Source organism: Genypterus blacodes, unplaced genomic scaffold (assembly GCF_046128005.1).
Source record: "Genypterus blacodes isolate CSIRO-AG114 ecotype Tasmania unplaced genomic scaffold, CSIRO-AGI_Gbla_v1 ptg000157l_1, whole genome shotgun sequence".
Lineage (NCBI taxonomy): Eukaryota > Metazoa > Chordata > Actinopteri > Ophidiiformes > Ophidiidae > Genypterus > Genypterus blacodes.
The window spans coordinates 474488-497678 of record NW_027466958.1 but is presented as its reverse complement, the minus strand read 5'-3'; the positions used below and the strand labels follow the sequence as shown (position 1 = coordinate 497678).

The following is a 23191-nucleotide window of genomic DNA, read 5'->3' as shown; positions in this document are numbered from 1 at the left end:
TCCTGCGATTTAGGCAACTGCAGACAAAGAATGCAAAGGGACAAACGGAGACAGAAGAGCTAACCAACAGAGAAACAAAATGTACAGGAGAAGAGAGAGAATTCCACTCCAAGTGGAACAGAAACAATAAATTGGTGTTATGAAAGTTGGTAATTGGTGATGATATCAACTGCTGATAGATGAAAGGTAGAAGAACTCATCCCAAAAGAAAATCAATCTTCATTCACAGTGTTGGATTAAGATTGTTGATGCAAACACACAAATCAATGACAAACAGACAAATTACAATCTCAGGGGTCCCAGTATTTGTTTAGACACATTCTTTCAGGGGAGTTTCGGGGAGTTGTGCAGCTCCACACCCAACAGCCTGCATCTCATGTCGGGCTAGGAGTCAGAAAAGAACCGCCTTGATTCCACGTGTATCAGACAGAACGCCAAGAGGCCAAGGAGGGGAGCGGCTAAATATACGAGGGGATGTGTGCGCTCCTCCATGTTTGCTCGAGACATATCAATTTCAAGGGTCAAGAATTGAAACCTTGCAGATAAAACTAGCAGAGGAATAGACTGAGGGGTCGCAGGTCAAACAAGCCACATCGACAGAAAAAGACCAGCTGGGAGAAATGTACGGAGAAATGAGTAAATCTGGGATGGAGGGTGGGTAGGTGGGAGGAGATGGTTTGTAATCTCTGTTGTTTTCCTCTTGTATTCTCCATTTCCTCTGCAGCTGGTCCCAAGTTTAGGGGGAAAGAACAGAGCAGAGGAGTTTAGAAATCTAAACACTTTTCCTGCCAGCGGACTGGGTGTTGCCAAGGCTGACATAATTGTATAAATCTCATTGTGCGATTTCGTAATGCTTGTAATGAAGGTAAAGAGGAGAGCAGACTGAGGAAAATTGCACAACTCCTTCTCTTCCCTCTGAGATCAGGATTCTGTTTGCTTGAGAGATCTGGTCCGAATAGAATCAAGACAATGATTCAGAAAGAAGGATTCCAAAAAGAAGACGGTAGAATTAGTAATGCCATGATGGAAAAAAACATCGGTACAAGCCCGCAAAATAGTACTAGCTTTAAAATGTACTCCCGTACTAAAGACAAGCAGCCTAGTTAAGCTGTTGGGTGAAATCCTCTCATGTTTGCATTAAGATCAGGAAGGAAATAAGGAAGGAAAGTATTAAGGATCAAAGGATTGGAGACAGAAAATAAAGAAGGAAAGACCTTTTGCTGAGTGTTTGCTTAAAACAATTTTGAACAAGGAAAAGCAGGGATTCTTCAAAAATTGCTACCAAGTAACATACGACTCCTGGAACTTTATATGTATGTGTTTTAATTACTTTTACGAAACGGCATTGTTTAGATTTGTTCACGTGTGTATTTTCATGCCTGAACAGGTCCTCCTCCTTCATTTCCAGCCTCATTAATGGCTCTCAGTGCTTAGCCTGACAAGAGTAATTCCTGAGATTTATTGGCCGCCTTGGCCCTTGACAGAGACCTCCATCAACCGCTCGTCTGCTCTCAGGTCAGGTCACTGGAGGTCAGTCTGACACACTGTGGTTAATGGATCCATTAAAATACACCACTATAATCTTTGGGGGGTCGTCCCACCACGTCCTCACCACCGTTTGAAGCTGCTCAGGATACGACTTGGCTGAGGCACACAGAACACATCGTCAGTGCCGCTGAAATAGCCCCGAGTCTGCTATCCCCTCACACTGCCCGTAGTTTGGCAGATAAAGAAGCCCGAGTTATGGAAGTCATTAAAATTCCTCTGGAACATGTGGACACTTGTTTATTTTTCCACCGAGACCAAAAGGATGGAGCTGCCAGGACGCTGTGCTGTCCTTCTCCCGGCAAGTAGGAGGGTGGGCAGAGTGCGAGAGAGGACGAAGGAGATGAAAGACAGATGAGGAGAGAGGAGGCATGAGCAAAAGAGAGGGGCTGAGGGACGGCGGAAGTGATGGGACAAGAGGAAAGGGAGGGAGGACGGGCGGGCGGGGTACGAATGGAGAGGGAGAAGCAGAAACCCACTCGTGGATGGCAAACAAAGAGTCAGACAAATGAACAGTGAGGTTTCAGTGAGGCGTACAGGAAGAGGATTAGAGACGGATGACTACACAAACAGGCCGGAGGCGAGAGAGGAACGGAGGGAGGAAGAGTGATATAAAAGCTTCATGTCCACTGAACTGTCGAGCGAGGTTTACACAAAGTTTTAGCAAGTGTAACAAGTATGGTTCTGCATAGAATCATGACTTTTCCTATGAGATCCAGCAATAAAATGGAAAGCATCATTCAGAAACTATGGTAAGGATCCAAACTCCCCATTCAGACCCTCTCTGATTTACCCACTGCACCCTCAGGTCCTTTCCTCCTCCTCCAGCTCCTGCAGTGGTCATTCCACACCAAGTTCCTCTGTTAAAGCCATAGAGCATTGTCTGCTGTTAATAAGAGACCTCAGATGGCGTCTCCTTTTCTGCACTGGGGTAGTTCTTCCACATGCTATACACGGTCACGGCTTTGCATCGCCCGCCGACGGGCCATAAATCGTCCTTGCCGTCATTTCAAATGTGGAAAGATCCCATTATGCTTGTCTTTAAATATCAGGCCTGCTGCGCTGGTGGGTGTTTTTCTGATTGGTTAAACAGACAGGAGGTCTGGTGGACAGTGTTACCCATGAGAGCTGATACAATACTACTCTGTGGGTGTGTATATGATGACACAGAGAGACAAAAACAGAGATGGCCTTTTCCCATTTCCATCGCTTCATCTTTGCCCCCCCTTTTTTTTTTATCCAATAACCGACTCTAATGGATGAGGAGATTCTACATGCACCATAGGGGGGAGGATTTGAGCGATGGTGAGGATGCTGTCAAGTCTGGGAGGATAAATGAGGAGAAAGATGGGAGTCGTGGGATTCCTTCATTGCAAAGCTGCGGTATCACCTCATGCAAGGCAATCTTTCTCACTGTTGATTCTCTCCTGATCATTGGCCAAGAGGCAGAGATTGCAGCAACGGGCCCTCAGTGAGGTCACTCTTTTCCTTTTATGTCTCTGTATTCCTGTGTTTTTTCATTGTAATTGGAGCTGACACTGCATCCGTACCCTGGGGGGCTCCTTTACCTGCAGCGCTAACAAATCGGTGGCTAATTGAGACAAAATGTGAGAAACTGCATTACCCCTTCTCCCTATACCTTCACTGCCAGAGGGCTGTGACCTTTGACATAGATCCAAGTATCGGATTACACGTCTCCAATGCCAATTTAGGCCATGAAATGGAATGTCTGCATAACCAACTTGACATTAGTACCCCGGGTCGGCTTCATTCCATTATGCACACTTGAAATAGATGAGCAAGACATGAGAGAAGGATATTACAAATTCATTGCTGGAGTTGGATTTATGACTTTGTTAAGATGGCCTCTGCATATGGGACTAATTTCAACCTTTAACAAATGTTGAATGGTTTTGGTGAGTTATGCTACGTCAAATGTAAAGTGGAAGTGTTTCCATTGATGCTCGGTCTCTAATGAATGTGTGTCTCTGAAATTATAACAAATTTATGCTGGTTTCTTGAACATAAAAGAAAATCCCAGACAAGTTAACTGGGGCAATTTTATTTGACGTTAATGTGCAGTGGCACACAAGTTCCTGCAGGAGTATTTCTTGATCCTTATCCCAGCAAGAGAACGATCAGACGTTTGAGCCTGAAGGTTGAAACGATAATACCTCGTGCGTTATGATCATATGTCAGTTGTGTAATCCTTCCCCTGCTTGCTTTGCTCTTGTTCTGCCTTTTTAAAGAAAACACCGTATTGAAGTGCTTTAAGAAGTCTGTCATCAGATTCTTTGGTATGCGGCCCTGCTCTCATATGCCGACAGTGACACGTGTGACGACGCCACAGTTGTACAAGTCAAGCATGGCAAATCTAAAGCCTTTGCAAACAAACAAGACATGTCATCAGGGCATGGCCGTCGACCGTTTAAATATGTCAGGCTGCATTCTTAATCTTTTGACAAATTGGTTGCTTTGAGATGAAGCCCTCAGTCTGTTTACCAAAGCTTTCTGTGGTGTCAATCATGTCTTGGAGAAGAGTTGGGTTCGGTTTGTAGTGTGATCGTGAGAAAAATAAGCCGATTCCTATTAAGGGAACTCCTAGGATTCTGTGGTTCCAGCCAAATCAGGCTTATTTGTATCTTAGCTCATTTACATTCCACAAGGTTTCTTACTCAGTACAACAACAATTATTCACGGGGATTTCTAGCGGTTTATGATGTCTACATGATGATTGCAAAAAAATAACTCATGACCTTAATACCTTAGACAGAATCTGAAGTTTGAACATGCATGTAAACATATCGTAGGACAATCACTAGAGTACTTGTGGGCAGTGATGTGTGAGCCTGGGTAGTTGGCCTGAGTGGGGTCAAACTGTAAACAATAGAGCTTGTATTGAGACATTTGTTTCAGCATTCAGTCATGTTGGTTCCTGCTTGGTTCATCTGTGCTGCAAAGCCTTCCTTCCTGATTGCATCACTAGGTCTTGGTCTCCGTGGTGACCATGAGTCATATAGGTTCCCAGGAACAATGAGTCGCCAGGACGATACGCTGCTGCCCTTATTATATCCCTAAAAGCTCTTCCTCATTGCAAAGGACTTCTATTTGTATGTGAAGTGCTGTGCTACACGAGCTTGGAGGGTTTGTGAGGAAACAACTGGATATACCGTGTGTATGTCACACACACACACACACACGCATACGTACCTATAGAGCAAACTCTGAGTGTCTCCCATGGAAGTAATTCTACTGCCGTTAACATTTCAGGTGAAACTGGACAGTTAAAGGCCAACTTATAATGGGCAATTGCAAAATCCTCAGTAAGGAGTGAGGGAGGAGAAGGCAGGAGGAAGAGGAGAAAGGCTGTCTGTGAGGCCTCAGCTCTGAATCTCCTGATCTCCTCCTTGGTGGTCTAATTATACAGGGTCCGTGTAGACCAGGGAGGCCTTCCACCATGATTACGCTGCGTAACAGACACTGATAATTGGCCATATTCAGGTTCACTCCTGCTCTGCTGTAAAAGAGTTCATCATCTGGGCTTTACAGTACAAGCACAGGTCGCTTTGATGTTGGGTGAGAATATCCTACATTCAGTGAAATGACTGAAGTATGCTCGTTCACTGGTCTAAAGCAATCAGGACACGGGCAATTGGACATGAATGCATAATACACACACGCGTGCGCGCACACACACACACACACACACACACACACACACACACACACTGTTCAGTTTTAGCAGAAGGAGTTGTGACTTCTGGCTATAGGCCACTGTCCCTCTGCTGGACCCCACATCCTGACAGGAAGCATGTCCTTCCGTCACTTGTACACACACAAACAAGTGGACTGCCAGAGGACAAAGCAGATAAAATACTGCAGGCCTAATTTAGAGAACAAGAGAATAACAGTGATGGCTCAAGAGAGATGAAAATCCATGAAAGGAAGTAATTACACAAACCACAAATGATTCCTAAACTACACCAGGACCTCACAATAGTGACCTTTGACCCTATGTGAGGGGCCTAGCATCCCAAGCATCCCATCACTGTACAATAGTTTTTGTTGTACTTTGACTTCAAGCACAACCATGATTCTGTTTTGCCAAGAGGAGTGAGATGACTTTGGGATGCAGATCAACCAAACATCCATTGAATGTTTACAAAGCCCTTCAATTCAACCTGAATGATGTCAGAGGGCTGCAGAAGTGAAATATTCCTCCAGATGCGTATTTAAACGGACACTTTTGCCTTCACAGCAGGTTGTTGTGCAAAGCTGAAGGCCAAATGTAGAGAAACTGGTGAAAGAGAGGATGTGTGTGTGAGAGCCACATAAATGGACTTCTTCTTTCTCAGAGCTGAGATTCTTTCGCTGTCCTCCATGATCGTTGGGCTCTCCATGACAGCGATAGCGAGCCAGTGAAATGTTGCCAGGGTGAGGAAGGACCCCAGGGTGCCGTCCCGCAAGTCGCCTGACCTTCTGCATGTCACCAGCACCACTTTCTGCCACTTTCCCTTCCGTGATGGATATTTTGTATGGATTTGCGTTATGACCCCTACGGCTCCAGGCTGACAGGCCCGGAAACTCACAGGGACTCACAGACATGGACACACACACACACACAGACAGTCACACAAACACACAACTCCAGAGGCCCCGTCGTCCCAGTGTCCTGACAGCATGTCAATGAGCAGTGGACTGTGATAGAAGAGGTCAAAGCACAGAGCAGTGACAGTGACTCAGTGAGAAGAACTCTGCTTGTTTTTCTTTTCCTTCCTGTTGTGGTGGAGTCATGCTGTGATCCCATTAAGTATGAAAAAGTAGTTCAAGCCCTCTGGTCAAATTCCAAACTGTCTGGACCACCCTTTGGATCTGCACCCACATGACCACACCACATTGTTTTTGTGGAGGTCTGCGCCTGTAGAGAAGCTCTTGGCCCTTGAACAAAAATGCCATTTATCTAAATGTTGCAGAGTCTACAGCGGCCCTATTTTATACGGTGAAATGTTTGGGGTTTTGAGCTTTTCTGTGTGACATTGTGGGTCAAGTTATATCTTAATCTGGTAGAGTAGTGCCAGCTGATTTCCTGCTGCATCATGCTGGGTGAAGCTGTCCTGTATCTCTGAACTAAATCATGTCTGAGGAAAAACCGAATCAAAATAACGCTAATAAGCCTCGTTGTTGTGACACAGTTGAGTTAATTGATGGAATGAAACTGAACACATTCCCTCAGAAGGCACAAAACAGGAAATCAGTAATGTGACCTGCCACACCCTTCTTTCCCAGTTTGACATCCAACAGTAACACTAGTAGCCTGATTGTGTATGGCAACTGTAGACTAGGCACAAGTGACCTGCACACCATCGTAGCTGTGTCACATGATATTGTGACACAGCTAAGAATTGGGGGCAAAGAGATTTTGACCCCATTCAGTCAGTATTACAGTTTACATGGACATTACATTCTGTTTCTCATTATCTGAGCTGTGAGGAAGATTAAAATGGAGAGAGAGTTGTGTACATCAATGGGCTTAATAGCGTTGTTTCGGTTGCTGAGTTTTCGAGTGGTTGCTTAGTTGATTCAGCAACCACTAATCGATGGAGAGGAGGTACACCATTGCCATGTGTTTGTGTAAAATTAAATGTTATACTTTAATCAGATTAATCAGAAGAATCAAAGTTTAGCCTGTAGAAGTATCCATTCTAGAGAGTACACTTTTGTACTACTACTAATATAAGATCAAACCTTCAATGTATTGCACAAGCTTATTGCAGCTTACAGGATCAGATGTATCCCCTTTCCTGCACTGTGACCTTCCCAATCCCCACCAACCGAGTGTTTTCTAACCCCTAACCCTTCACCAGTGACAGCGGAGTCGCGTGTTTCCATCCCGGGCAGGGCGGTCTTTGCAAAACACAGAGTGGAAAATGCCAAATAGCCAAAACAGTCAGGCGTGTCCTCCGATGATAAACGGCTAAATGCCAAAGTCCTTTCATTCTGCGGCTGTGGGAGTCTTCAACCTTGATCTGCTCTGGACGCTGCTCAAAGCCTCAGTAACCGACCTTCGCTTTGATTTGTCCGGCTTTATAGAGGTATTGTTCATTGGTTCCCCTTTCTGTCCCTGCAGCTTTGAATTGAATGGTGGGTGTGAATAGGCCCCTTTTTTCAGGGGGTCTGTGTGTAGCTTGTGTTCGTCCTGAGACCTGTGTGGCGCTCTTGGGATGAGGTCCTTTCACAGATCCCTGGCCTTCTTTGGAATCATTTCTTTTCATGTGGCAGAACAAACGGCATCCTCAGACTCTGTGCACTTTCATCCTTGATGGGTTCTCTTAAAGTACAGTACTCAGGTTTTGGGAGTATGAGTCCAGGGTTCAGATCAGCTCAAAGTTAATTGCAGTTGAAGTGGAGCAGCTTTAGGTCCTTCATGGCTTCAGTAGATGCTTATGTTAAATGCTCTCTGTGACGCCTGTTATCTTTATGAATGTCTCCACGATGATTGAACTCTGGAACATACGTAAAAGGAAGCATATGCTGCGGAGAACAGCGTGTCATCTGTTTCTCTGCTCCTGCTCTGACTTTCATGTGTGTTTTTGCCTCTCTCTCTGGGTTTTTGCACTTCCTGGGGTGGGGTCACCACATGCACTGGACTGTTTGTTTGGAGTTGCCGTGGAAACCGGTATGAGCGTGAGGGGGATGCGTGTGTTGCGTGTGCGCTCTGGTGCGATGGGGCTGCATGCATGTGACAGGCAGTTCTGTTCCATGCGAAATGACCTCATCCAGGCCCAGACCTCCACATATCAAATCCTTCTGCTTCCTTGGATTGTGTAATGGATCGGCCCTTGACACCACCAGTGTTGTGCCTCAGTGCTCGATCGCATACCAGCCGTGAGGCCAATCGGCAGTAGTTCACTTCCGCAACAGGAACAATGCATGATTGCTTGATAATTTGATTCCATGTACTGCCCATTAGCATGAAATCTGCTTTATTTGAACGGAATGTTGATGTGAAGAAGTCTCCTCAGAAAAGGGGAACGAGGGTTCGTGAACTGACCATGAACTCACCGAGCTGCTCTTCGTCAGGTGTGTGTACTGTAGTTTAGTGTTTCAAGCTGTTGCAGAACCGCTGCCTCTCCCACTTAATCACTCCAAGTCCAGCGCTCAACATTCATCAGCTGATAAAGGAGGATAGAGTTACAATGTGGAACACCGCCCAAATGTGAGTGCTAAACATTTTTAATATGAATACACCAAGCCTGCCCTGCGGCTAAGGACGTCCTTCACTGTAATGCGTCACTTCTAGAGGATTTGTGGTTGTTTTGCCTCAAACTGCAAATCTCACATTTGTTACAGGCCCATTTATTGATTTGCCATGTGATTGAGGTCTTCTGTGAACAGCAGCATCTTGTTCATGAAAGAGACACATTCACGCTTTAAAACTAGTGGATTATTGCCACTTCATTGGGTCACATTCACTTGTCTGTTTGGTCCTTTTACTCACAGTACTACTGGGTTTCTTACCTATATTATATTTCTGTCAACAGTGTTAGTTCAACACAGTAGGAAATGCAAAGCTTGTTCATTGCTGCACAGATACTTTGCCTATCTGTTCCTATCTGTGACCACAGTGCTGGATGGAGCAGAACAGGGCTGAGATTGGCACGGAGACAGAATTTGCCTGGGAAATTTCTGGCTAATATTACTCATGTTGAGACGTTTCAGCCCTGATGAGACCTTTGTGTGTTTGGGTTTCATGGTCTATAACCTGCTTATGTTTAACCCCAAACTATCCACATCAAATAAAGCCTTGCATTCAAACATATCAACATTTGAAAGTATTTGTTGGTCCTGCTCACAGTGTCACTCTGCACCTGTAGCACAGCTTCATAGTTGGATTGTTATTTGAGCAAATATTGATCTGTTGGAAGTCCAGGACAACATTATATTCCTGCCCTGCACTGCAGTGATTCTGTGTTTGAGCACAAACACCTCCTGGGATCTTATTTACAGACGGCTCTCTGCACAACCTGCAGTATCTGCCCACTGCAAACTTCAAACTGCAGTGTAAAAGTTTAAAAACTAGGGGAAGTTTGCTCTGTAATGTGTTTGTTTATAGATGGATAGGTAAATACGCAGGTAACCATGGGAATCTGTGCTTGTGTCTGAGCATTTCTGAATGAGAGAAGCCCCAGATTGCTTCTTCTGCAGTGGGTATCAGGATTCAGGGCTCAGGTTTCAGCTGTGGACCTTCATATGTTACTGGTATGTGCGAGTAATCTCGTCACGCAAGCAATTCAGACAGCTAGAAGGCTCACATCTCTAACAAGAGGTACGGCTCATCCACCGACAAGCATGGAGAAGCTTTATTCAGGGACACTGTTTTACGAGGAGAAGAACAACACCATGGCAGAATGAAACCAGAGTTCCCTTTAAAGAAGCCATCTTGTCTCTCCAGTCTCTCTCAATCAGGCATTGATGTCAAGTTCAACAAGAGCTTTGAGGAAAATGTCAAGTAATTCACACCAAGTCTGATGTAACTCTACGGTTTAAGTGTGTTGTGTTGCGTAGCCATGGTGCAGTTGGGACCGCTCTGGTGTTCAGACCCCGACTCCGACTGTGAAGCCAGTGTCTGGTGGTGAGGACATACGGTAGCAGTTAGCAGAAGCAACACCGAGACATGGAGGGAAAGCAACAGGGGTTTGTTAAACTTTGTGTGCATGGCTCTGTCATTACCAGCTATAATTACAGGGTGATTAGTGTGTGTGTATGTGTATGTGTGTGTGTGTGAGTGTCACAATGTATTCCTTTCTACATTCATCCTTGGTTTATTTTACATTTCCTTCTTTAATCGTCCTTAATTGCTCTAAAACATCGATGTTTGTCTCACTTCATTGAACATCCAAATGCTCCTAAATGTGTCATCATCAGTGCTGCTGGGTTAAAACCAGTTTTCATCCTGGTTTTATTTTCCAACACTTTCTAGTCCTTGGGGTTCATGTTTGTGAGCTCACAGTTAACCCTTTATGAGCCATAAACATGCTCATCTCCTGGACCTGTAGTGAAAAAACAAGAGAGAAAAGTTGTGTCGGAGTTGCTAGATATGCAGTGGCAACAAAGTGTGTATGCGGGGTCAGAGAGCCTGTAAACACACAGCATGAGTGGCAGGTCAGCGTGGAGGCCAGAGGAGTGGTGCAGTGCTCGGGGTGGTGCAACTCCCTCAAACCCCCTCTGACACAAGTTATAATTTGGACAATAATAGAGGAAGTTGTGGTGGCAAAATGTTTGACCGGCTTTTGTATTGACCAAAGGTGCGTTTGGCATCTTGTTGACGCCTGGGAGGGGAAAAGGTGTGTGTGTGTGTGTGTGTGTGTGTGTGTGTGTTATCTGATGCAAGGCATGCAGGATGAATGCTCGGATTGCCATCGTAGAGACGACAGTGTGCAGGCAGTGCACATGACACACCACAGAAGTAAATGTTTTTTTGCTGATCAGTGGCAGAAGAGGGGGAAAATATTGATCAATGAGTCATATTCCTGTTCCATCAAGGCCTGACAATGGTTGAGGAACTGAATTTCTCCCTTCACTGCTTCCCCACCGACCAAACCCTCCCTGAGTGTTCTCCAGCTGACCTACAACCTGACCTGGAGCACCACAGTTTGACTACAGTGATATGTGGGCAGTGACTTTCTATTGTTGATTCCAGGCCTCATTTCAGCTCCGTTGCCAAACTCACACTCACACGCACACACACACACACACACACACACACACACACACACACACTGTTACCTCTCTATATAGGAACCTTAAGGCTCAGGCAGACGGCGTTTGGCCAAGCCTGAGTGTATCCCTGTCTTTCGATGTGTGTGCGTGTGTGTTTGTTCCCCTTGCTAAGTCACACAGCTGCTCAGACAGTGACAGCATTGTTCCCATTGAGCGCTCCGGGAAGTGAATCCCCACGCGTCCCAGTGCGTTAAACATTAGCTCTGTCCTGAGCGACCGGCGACCCCTCAGACATGGATTAGCAGCTACTCAGGATCGCGCCCATACAAGCGAAAAACTAGACGAGCTGTTAAGAGGCGGATAAACAGCGGAGTGACATGTTTACAGGTTTTTTGTGTGTGTGTGTGTGTGTGTGTGTGTGTGTGTGTTGGTGCGTCTACTGTAGATGACATGATAGCTTTGCTTTTTACACCCTGGGGAAGGAAACGCTCATCAGGTCCACCCACTACCACGACAATCATACAACATACAAGGAAGGAATCTTTGCACTTGCGTTCAGCACATATTTCAGAGTTATGCAAGTCACACCAGATAAGAACCTTCTCTTCCATGCTTCCACCCACATATCACTCATTCTTTAGCTTCAACTCACATTAACAGGGTTTCTAACACATGAACATACCTGTTAAAGCCATGCAGCAGTGCTCTCCAGGCCTGCAAGAACCGGGAAGATGTTTTGACAAACTGCAGGTGTGCATCTGTGTTTTGGAGCAAACATCTGCATTGGGCTTAAAAGATTCACCATGGAATGAAAAGATTGCTGGAGGGAGGAGAGGCAGGAGATTTCTCAAGAGTGGATTGACTTTATAAGATGGAGCAAAGTGTGTTGATCAGCTTGTTTTAAAAAATTCCCATAGTCAGCAAAAATCTATGAGTGTGGCTTTAATATTTGATAATCCAACTTCTTGACAACCAACCCTACAGATGTGAAGGTAAAAAAATAACTCCCTGCAGGCGTAAAATATACTTTGAAGCTTTGTTTGCTTGCCTTAAATCTTAAGAATTGACTCGTGATGCAAAGCCAATGTTGTTCATGAACCTGACAAGCTGTTGCTCAGAGTTCCTTCGGAGGCTCTGGTGTGCCTCGGTGCTGTTCTCTGGGGATCCACTTGACCTCTCCCGTCTGAGCGCATGGGTGTTTGAAGTAAAAGTTGTCAAAACAAGCTTAGTGAAAAAATGAGGTCTCTTATTTCAGCGGGGTCGCCTCTCGACCATCAACCGAGGCAGTTTTATTTTCTTAAGCATTACCACATCGGATGATTTCCCACACCAGGTGGCCTTCTTTTTTTTGGGGGGGGGGGGGGGCACCCTGGAAAAGGCTCAACAATGACTTCAAGTGTTTGTGCATTCCTGAAAGCTTAGCGTCGGTGAACGTGCAGCGCCTCTCTGTTCTCCTGTAGTGTTTGGCGTTTGGTGGGAAACGCTGACAGAACGCTGATATGGGGGGGGGGGGTGATAATAGGCGCATCAAACCGCCTGGTATCAGTCTGACCTTGTCTTTAATGTGTCACAGGAGTTGACCTGAAGTAAGAATAACAGTAATTAGGGTTGAAGAAGGCCCCTGATGAGACACGGTTACGTTGTCGCCCAGCTCCATGTGGCTGCTCGGACACCTTCTGTCAGGGCGCATTCCAATTCTGCTGGAGTTTCTATACTTTAAGCCTCCCTGGACATGTTACAGGTAAAATGAAACAGAGGTTGAGCCTCTCAGGTTAAAGGTCGAGCTGAGGCTTGAGATAAGCGATGTTCCCAGACGTCTTCATCCACTTTAATGGCTGTAGACTTGGACAATCTGTATTTAAGCACAGATAGTTGCTCCGTTCTGCAGGTCTCTGTGTTGTACTGTAAATGTAGACTTTGACAGTGCTGGACTCGACCCTTACCTCATAAAGTTAGAGGGACTTTCCATCGTTTCAACCAGAACATGGAGCAAGTGCCGACTATACGACTATACAAACTGCTTTGGACTTCCATTAGCTGGTGAGCGCTGGCTCCAGGTCTTAGGTGTGTGTGTCGCTCTTGTCACCTCTTTTGGGCGTGTCAAAGTCAAAGAAGAACACGCAATGCTCAATACCTGCATTCCTCTATGTGTTGTTGATTTAAGGGAGGAGTGACAGCAGAGCAACTGGCAACCTGAGCCAGTTAATGATTACTATAGTCGTACTTTCCAACGTTACCCCTTCATTACTGTACAGCAGCAGCAGCTCTGCCATTACAATAAGTGTTACACATGTCGCCGGCTCTTCGTTCCACACTCTGTGTATACGGAGCGTTCAGAACTGTGCAGGAGATATGCGGGAAACTTGAGGGTAAAGCCTGCGTGTGTGTGTGTAGGAGTGTGTGGGTAGAGGGACCGAAGTGCTGAGTGATGCGCCACACTCAGGGAGAGGAGGGGGGTGGAGGGTGAGACCAGGCCCTTTTTATGCCAGTCTAGACTTGGCATAGTCACTGCACTGCGGAAGAGAAGACTGCATCTACACACACACACACACACACACACACACACACACACACACACACAGGTGGTTTAGGGAACAATGTGAAATATTTTGGCAGTTTCAACTATAAACACATTTAGCTTAGTATCTGTAAGAATGGATGCATGTGTTGGGTGATGTAACACACCGACATGTGGAGTCTGCAGGTTTGAATTCCAATCAATCATTGATGTGTGAGTCCTACTTTCTGCAAGGGGATGTTTTACAGAAGTTAACACACACTCACACATTTTTTAAATATATTTTTTTGCTGAAGAAAGCATTTGACGTGACGATGCACAGTTAGGAGACATTTGTGAGACCACCTGATCCCACTGCTGCTAGATTGGTGTGTGTGTATGGCTGTATGATGTCATCCTGTAAAGACTGTACCTATGAGATCATCAAACTAACAACACTGATGTCGTCCAGAGCTCCAGAAGAGTTCTGTGGCTTTCTGCTGTCGCCCTGTTTGTCACCCGACTGTCTGAATTTGCTTGAACATTACATGAACTGGTTCTCTCTGGATTTCAGTTCTCCCCTCTGTCTGTCTGTCTGTCTCTCTCTCTCTCTCTCTCTCTCTCGCTCTTTTAGTCATTGTGACTCTGGCCTGTTCTCAGTGTTGTGTAGGGTCTGATGCTGCAGTCTAAACACCGGGCTCTTATCATAGATCATCTTTAAGCTCTCAGCTCAAACCCTTTGGCACTGAGACCTGCAGCTCTTTATTTAAACGAAGGAAGTGTCAGGCCTCCTCTTGACGCTGTTCTGCAACTTTTCCTAACTTCCAGAGGTTTTCTTAAAGGGGGGGGGGCAATGCTTTAATGCTGGAAAACACAGATTGATCCATCTTCAACTACTCTTTCACTGCAGTGCACACTGAGTGAAACCAGGACAGTTTGGGTACTGTCTCTTTAAGACCCTCTGTTCTGATTGGAAACCTGAACGGGTCCTGGGCTGGGTTCTGGGATCAGGAGAGATGTTCACACTTGTTTGGGCTTCAGAGCTGAATGTGAACGTGAGAGGCTGAGAGGGAAGAAGAGAAGGACGGAGCTGCAGCAGGTTGTTACTGTGGCTGATGCTGCCAGGGCACTCAGAAACATGTGGCCTTTAGTACTGAAGCCCTGGGGGGTGAGGAGAGAGAGGGGGGGCGGGGTTAGAGAGAGAGAGGGGGGGGGGGGGGGGGGGGGGTTAGAGAGGGAGAGAGAGTGGGGGCGGGGTTAGAGAGAGGTAGAGAAAGAGAAAGACATAGAGAGAGCGAAAGAGGTGAGGGGGGGGGGGGAGTGGTTAGTGTGTGAACCTGAGCCCTGATTGGTCCAGCCTGTGTGTGTGCGTGTGTTGGCATTAATTCGTGTGTGCACCCAGTGGGCGGGGGGATTAAGCCTACGTCACGTGGTCTCTTTAGCTTCTTTTCCACACAAACACACACCCTCACTTGCCAGGGATATACGTACACACACACACACACACACACACACACATACATTCACAGCTGTTGGAGCGCGAAGGGATCCGAACTGTGCGTGAGGACAAGCGGACCGACTGGTTTACCGATCGACTCCTCTCACTTTCTGTCTGTCTGTCACACCCGGCACCGACAGAGACAGAGACAGAGACAGACATGTGTCCCGTCTGTCCCGCTCACTGACCGGAGAGGAAAGGCAAGGTCTGTAGGCGCTCCGCTGCTTTGTTGACATGCTGGCTTGTTGTGTGATTACAGCTGGATGAGTGTGTGTGTGTGTGTTTGTACGTGTGCGTGTGTACGTGTGTGTCCCGTTTGACTGTCGGGTTCGGATCCATGCTGGTTTGTCAGTTTAGGGGAATTCCGAGCAAGTTTAGCCGCTCTGACACACTCACACGTCACACACACACACACACACTCGAAGACACCGATTCCTTGTAATTGCTTTGCTACGATGAACACACTTGGCAGTAAGAGTGCAGAGTGTGTGAGCTGCAGAGGAGATTAGCCCCGGTTCTTATCTCTGATGTGGCCGACAGGAGAGGCGGCTCAGTGCGCGGCTCATCCACCGGGAGACACGGGAGCGATGACGCAAGCACCCGGAAGAGGAGCGAGCCGGTGTGCGGCGCTCCTGGGTCTCAGTGCGGAGCTCCGGGCTCTGCGCGTCCCCGTCCTCCCCCCGGAGAACCAGGGTCACAGTACGCACGTGTTTACAGTGTGTGTGTGTGTGTGTGTGTGTGTGTGTGTGTGTGTGTGTGTGTGTGTGTGTGGATATAATTAGCAAACGTGCAGATTCTTTCCTGGTATTGTTGCTGCTTGAAACACAACCCGAAGAGCGCCCGGGTCTATTTTTAAGGGTGGCAGCTCCCGTACACACTGATAGGTGTGTGTGTGTGTGTGTGTGTGTGTGTGTGTGTGTGTGTGTGTCATATATAGAAGTGTGCAAGTTCTGGATTTCTGTTGTTGTGCTGCTTCTATCCCTGTCTCCAACTTTGAGTATGTCTGACATCTTAAAGAGAGAGACTGTGTGTGTGTGTGTGTGTGTGTGTGTGTGTGTGTGTTTGTGTCATGGACAGACAGACACAGAGAGGTAGATGAAGGCTCCAGAATAGCTGGCTGTCATCAGATAAAGAGGGAGAGTTGTGTGTGTGTTGTCTGAAGTGCTGGCTCAGTTCCAGCTCTAAATGTCCACAGGGCACTGATGCATTATGGGTGAGCGCCCAAGTCTCACCGCTCCTAGAGAAGAGTTCTCTCACCTTTCCAGCTCAAAATCCTGGGCGAATCTTCCTCGTGTCAGTCCTGTCCCACGCTGACACAGGCACATGCAGAATACTGTATGTGGATCTGTAGGTCACGTTTACATACGTGTGTGTGTGTGTGTGTGTGTCTCTGTGTGTCTGCTGCGGGCGAACAGATAAAGAGAGCGGGAAGAGGAGGGGCGGTGGGTAGCTAAAGGTCACGGGGGTGAGAGGTCGCTGTCACCTTGCCCCTGGCTGGGGTCGCTGTCTCACACCCTTCAGCAAACACAGCCGGCCCTGTCTGGCTGCCACAAGTTAATGGAGCTCGATGCAATTGCAATACAGCGCTGACCTCTGACCTGCTGACCTTCTCAAAGGCCAAATGTCTCCTGTACTTACAGTCCGACTGTAAATTCAGTCTGAGGGCATCCAGTCGCCCCGCCTCAGTGGGTTTGTGTTGTTGTTTCTTTATGAGCACCAAAAGAGTGTGTGTGTGTGTGTGTGTGTGTGTGTGTGTGTGTGTGTGTGTGTTCAGGGCTCGTCGTACCCAAAGTTTATGAAGCAGCAGCAGTGCTTCCCTGGTTTGCGGTAAACACATTGGATGCAGGGTGGGTGTGTGCGTTTGTGTGTATGTGTGTCTTAAGGGCAGGGTGGGCATGTGGGGCTTGCTGGGGGTGTGTGTAACTTTATTTTGAAAGCCTGCAGCTGTTGCATGTGGCTATGCAGCATTCCAGCCATTCAGCTCTCACGTTGTCCATCTCCAACACTCACATCCATTCTTTGTGTATTTTGATTGGATTCTCTTATCTGGGTTTTACATTTTGCAGTATTTGTCGTTTTCTGTGTTTGGCAGATTGTGAATGAAATGTGTGTTCACATGCTCAACGCCTGAAAAGACTCCAACCTAGCGTCAAGCAGATTTTAGATTGGAGAGCGATGCAGTGAGATACAAACACATCAGGGAAAGCGTTTCCTTTTAGTTTCCTGGTCTTTGGGTTCTTACTGTACGTGTCACTGTCTGCACTGCTTTGCTGTCCCGTGCGTCTCCAGAAATATAGATTTGGTTTTATCCTTTAGCCTGCAGGCGTTCGCTCGGCATTCACGGATGAATTCAACATCAGGTTATGTAACGCAGCGCTGCCCAGCTGCCTTCAGTTAAAGGAGATGTTTCTGCTGGCTTTTGTTTGTCTCCATGTAAATCGCAGCTTTACCCGGAGGATCAGGTTCAGACGAGAGAGAGAGAGAGAGAGAGAGAGGCGGTCATCCCAGTGATTCACAGGCTTATAGCACCATATAGGAACCACCTTGTCTGGATATGCAACAGCATCACAGTGGAGATGCACAGCTTTATCTCAGTCCTACTGCCTACCTACCTGCTTAAGTACATTAGTCTATATGTTCTCTCCCAGGGTGGGTGGAGCTCGGGAAACTTGACGGACGCAGAGGCTGAGAAGTTTCCCTCAGATCCCAAACTGGCTGACCACCACCAAAACAACACACATCAGCAGCAAAGGATTCAAAACCTCAGGAGAAAGATGGAACACTTAATGATAACTAAGGCACGGAGGAAAAGCCTCTGTCTATTTATAACAACGAGCAGATCCACATTCATCCGCTCAAAATGAAAACCCATGATGTTCACGTCCTAAATAAGCAAATCAAACACCTCGATTCAGCCAACGTGGAGTGTGATGGGAACGCTGTGGTGGATTCCTCCAGCGTGTTGTTGTGAGAGCAGATGTGTGTTTATGTGAAGGTTTAGCAGCTCTTCTGACAACATCACCAGCTGAGAGGCCAGTGGTGTTTCCCCTGTGAGGAATGTGAAAGATAATACACTCCACTTGTTAAGATAAACCATCGGGAGGTCTCCATTTCATGACTTCAGCGAGGAAGTGCTGAATGTTTCTACAGTTTTTGTTTCTTTAGCTTATGAAATCTCTATATTGGGGCTCTGGGAGGAAATGAACGGTTGTGAGCGTTTGGTTTTACCTTCCTTCCTTCTACCGGACCACAAGGGGCTGCTTGTGGTCCGGTGACCAGCAGGGGGCCCCGGCCCAGGCGTCTGTTTGGTGAATAAACAGATTTTGGTGGTGTTAGAAATAGAATCCTTCTCCTCAGTTTGCTGCACGTTTGGAAAGATTCTTTCCCTCACTGTATGACAAACCGCTATGTAGGGTGGCCCGGGAGGATTTGATGGTTTTTCCAAATGAGTATTCAAATATTCATCTGCCCAAACTCTTAGATCTGGAGACTTTACGAGGCTCTTCCAACCCAGAGGTCAGGAGACGCTTTACTTGATTCTGAATGTCACATTTAGACTCAAGTACCAATGGAATCAAGTTTTCCAGTGCTTGACCTCTTGTGGTCCAGCCATGCGAGCCTGTCATAGCTTTGTATTAGCTGCATTTGGGAAGAGGGCCTGTATTTGAAATTCTGCCCTGCATTCTGCTCTACACAACCCTGAATCTGAACCGTCAGGTTGCAGTTGAGCTGAATGATTAGTTTGTCAAAGCTTCAACTGCACTTTTCCCACCCCTCAGCACTCTGATGAGAGAGGGAGGGAGAGAGAGAAGGAGAGAGAGAGAGAGGGAGAGAGAGGGAGCCCCTGCTGGTGGGGTTTCTTCTTTACGCTGCCAAATGATCAGTGGGCCGTTGAGGACTGACAGCAGAGAGATCCCAGTCTTACTCTCTCTCTTGAGTCCCTTCTTCTCTCTCTGAGCCAAAACACCATCTGCTAGAGCTTCCACAAGCCCCGCCCCTCTGTAATACACCAGCTTATCCTCCCAATGCTACGGTGCAGCAGTCATTCTGCTCTTTCATGCCTCTCACTTCTCTGCTCGCTGTGCATTCATGAACCGGCACGTTTTTTCACTTCCTCATCCTTTATGGCTCCGTCTCTTGGCACGACCACACGGAGTTGAGAAGGGCGGTCATGCTGGCTGATTTTACTCCACACTGTAATCATTCCTGTATCCTGAAAAGGGTTTGTTGTCATGCCAGCTGACCTGAGGATGGCTTCACCAACTCAGACCCATTCAGTCAAGACCGGCCGTTCAAACAGAACTCCCGCCTCGCTCTTATGTTTTGTGTTGTGGTGCCTCCTGTGTGTTCTGCCAGCATGTCCGTGTGTGGATGAGGGTATGGAACAAAACTGCTGTCTGGCCAGTGTGGGCGTCTTGTTACTGCGCCTCTGTTAGATCCACTGATGGCCCACACTCACTTTCTCCATTCATGGCAGTTCATCTCCTCCATGATGTTATTTGTCAATACGTTTCCCTTAAATCTGGTCAATGAAAGTCATTGTATGAAACTACTCAGGTGGAGTTAAGTGAAGACTTTCTGTCTTTGTCATCCTGATGAGTCTAATTCTAATGCAAAAGGCGAATGCTTTGTCATCGGTGCTTTGTGGTGAATTCTGAATCCACACAAATGTCTGAATTTATACATTTTAAATGACACATATTCACCTTTTCTGCTAACCTTTCAAAAGACACAATATTCCATCTAACCGGTCCTTTCTCTGGTTCCTCCTTTTTGTCAGGTGGGAGTCACAGATCAGCAGCCATAGCAAGAGAGTGAGCTGAAGCAGGCATGAGTACGGACGGCCATCAGGGGGTGGTGACCACCCCTCCCCCACCCGGCGGAGGAACCAAGGAACGCTACTTCGACCGAGTCGACGTCAACGACCCAGAGTACATCCGGGCCAGAAACATGTCGCCTGACCTCAGGCAGGACTTCAACGTCCTGGAGCAGAAGAAACGAGTCACGCAGATCCTGCAGAGCCCCGTAAGTCAGAACAGCAGAATCCTGTCTAGAAGGTTTTCATTTGTACACATATGCAGTCTTGAGTAAAATGCTTTTTGATTGTCACCAGAGAGAGAAGCCAGTTGTGTTAATCATCCTGTCCTCACCAGTTGTGGTGTCGTAAATGAGTTATACACAATCACGCCAACTGCTTTTGTTGTGGTGTGATGCCATTAAAAAGGAGGTCAGGTCCTACTAGCATCCTCGAGTGTGTACCAGTGCCGTCCTGCTCCCCAGGGGAATGAGCTCCGGTCTACTCCAACCAATGATGTCGTCACAGTAACAAACATTGTCCAATAGTTGAAGAAAGTGACAACATTTTAGTATTGTCTCATATTTTCCTTCCTCCTCAGACATTTTAGAGCCTTGATGCTGAACCCTGAGCATAATTTAGACCGTTACAACAGCAGGACTGCCAAAGTGGTGCTGGATCAAACTTTCCCATTAGAAAGTTCTATACATGCATGAGATTCAATCTGCTGACACAGTTTAGGTTGGGGGTGATGTTTTATTTGTTAGCTTTCAGATTCTCTCCTGGCTCTGATTTATTATTGATGAACCCTGGAGGAGTGATGCAACATGACCCACAAATGATAGGTGGTTGTCTACCAAAGTGGCTGTTGGAGATGGCAGAGGAATACTGTCAGCCCGCCCGTCAGCATTTACTCGAATTGGACCGTAGATGTTACACAGACCACACAGGATGACAAGAACGGGAATGGGTTTGCTGTGGTTTGCTACCGAATAAAAATGAATATAAACCTTTGATTGTCCTGAAAGTCTGATGGGACCAATCAGGACCAGGATGTGCAGAATGTATTGATCACAAGATTCTACAACACATTCTAAGATGTCTCAAGTTCAGGCAGGAGAGAAAATGACCTCATCAAAGGCGTTCTGCTCACTCCCTGTGTGTTGTCAAGGAATACGGAAGTAATTCTTGAGATCACAAAGGACTTGACAAAGGTTTTGAAGCGAGCAGAGAACTCTCCACCTCATGACTCATAGTTTGTATAGTCTGCTGTGATTTTCTCTCACTGTCAGTGGCCATTACTCAACAACAGTGTGTGAGGGTGTGTGTTTGTGACACTACCCGCAGAATCACAGCAGTCCACAGCTTGCTAAAACCCTAACATAAGCAGCAGTCACCACACCCTCGCCCAGGCTTACCGCTCCAGCTCTCAGAGTGCCCTCCAGGCCTTTGCCTCTCATGCTGGGTCAAGTTCTGCTGAGGTAAACAACCCAGGTCCATGCCCTCCAACCAAACTACAGTGCTGGATGTACTGTTTGAGGTCGGAGCCTCACTGGGACCACACAGACTAAACACACTGGCAAGCTTTGCTGCAGAAGGTGCTGGCTTCAGCAACACAGTGCTAAGACACCTACCAGACTCCAGATGAAGATGTGTAGTAATGCAGCTTTCTTAGACTGTGGTATTGATAGGTAATACATCCACGATTGATGAGTTTAGCCGATCACAATGCTGCCATTCTGGTGCAGTGCAGCAAGGACAACAATACAGATGAAGCTTTACTCAAACCTCAAGTTGTTTTAGCTCAATGTTGGGCAAGTCTGGCTTGGCTGTAACTGTCCAAACATCAAAACAACATTAAGGGAAATGAAACATGGCAGATTCACTTCCATTGTACAAGAGGCAAGAACTCGACCACATTATCAACTAGCACACAAGAACTGCGTAGATGCTGTTCTAGTTTGTGTTTCAACTTCGTGTGTGTGTGTGTGTGTGTGTGTGTGTCTTTATGGTTGGTTAAAGTTCAGATAAAGTTAGACGTTGCTGAGGGCATCAAATGAATGTCATGAATGAATTTTGCTCTCATGCAGAGTAATACAAACCTGGACGTGTGTGTATGATTGATATTGGGTTGCGGCTGCAGCGGTTTGTCTCGTTCTTTTTTAAGCCTTAAATGTGATCCACATTCTGCACATGCCCAGTGTGGTTGTGTTGGCATTTGGTTCCGTTATGCCAGATGTCCTGAAGAGCTGCATTGGTGCTGCAGGGGAAGGTTTCCACTCTAATCTTGTGTGTGTGTGTGTGTGTGTGTGTGTGTGTGTGTGTGTGTGTACAAAAAGCACAATAAAAGGGGGAGTGAGGTGACCTTTTTGAGTTATTTGTTGTATAATTTCAGTTTTTCTTAGGTAAAAGTCTGAAACTTGCTGGCTCAAAGTGTGGAGTTGCTCCTATTTCCTCCTCCTTGCACTGAGCTGGTTGTTATTGCCGCTGCTAGCTGTTATTCCACAGCGTTATTGATGTTCCCCATCTGGAAGTGGTAGTGTCCCCTCCGCCTGTATTTACCACTACGTCACTGTGGGGGGGTGTGTGTCTGTGTTGTGCTCTTGTGGTCATGCCGTTATGTATGCTATCCCCCCTTGATGTGGTTGTGAAGGAGGTCCAGCCTGCTCTCAGTCAGCAGGAACAGGTGGCTCCCTGTGGGCCTCAGACGCTTCCAGCGCTTACATCAGGACGCTCGGCCTCTCGGCTCTGGTTTACGCTGTCATGCTCGGGCTACGGCAACGACAACAACAACAACAACAGCGAGTGTGTGTCCCCAGCTGGACGTGCACGTGCTCTCACACTGCCCCGCCGTCTCACTCTCTGTCCCTCCCTCCCTCCCTCCCTCCTTGGTTTGTTTGGTTTCCAGTGTAATGGGGCTAGCAGCAGCTCTAGATTACATGTTTGGAGCGCTCAGATGCAGGGCTGTATTTAACGGGGGGGACGCATATAGACGAGGCCAGACTGAATCAACTCATTTCACGCTCTGCGGCTCATTCACGCGGCCGTGTTTACCTTCACCTCACGCTACACTTTGGTCCTTCCTGGTTTGCTCAGAATCCGAAATTGGCCTGGAAACGAAGCAAAGCCAACAGTT

General features: G+C 46.9%; 1 protein-coding gene across 5 annotated transcripts in view; it reads left to right on the top strand.

Moving 5' to 3' along the window:
• The window catches only part of LOC143013585 (gamma-adducin-like), a 70557-nt gene that overhangs the window by 28210 nt on the left and 19156 nt on the right, over window positions 1-23191 (top strand). For 3 of the 5 annotated variants that reach the window (XM_076167258.1, XM_076167259.1, XM_076167257.1), the window contains one exon: window positions 20041-20285. In XM_076167258.1, the coding sequence (XP_076023373.1) occupies window positions 20091-20285 (195 nt within the window). In that variant the 5' untranslated portion in view covers window positions 20041-20090. Of the gene's footprint in view, window positions 1-15220; window positions 15466-20040; window positions 20286-23191 lie in introns of those variants that run through there. The other 2 variants (XM_076167260.1, XM_076167256.1) reach the window with 1 other exon arrangement.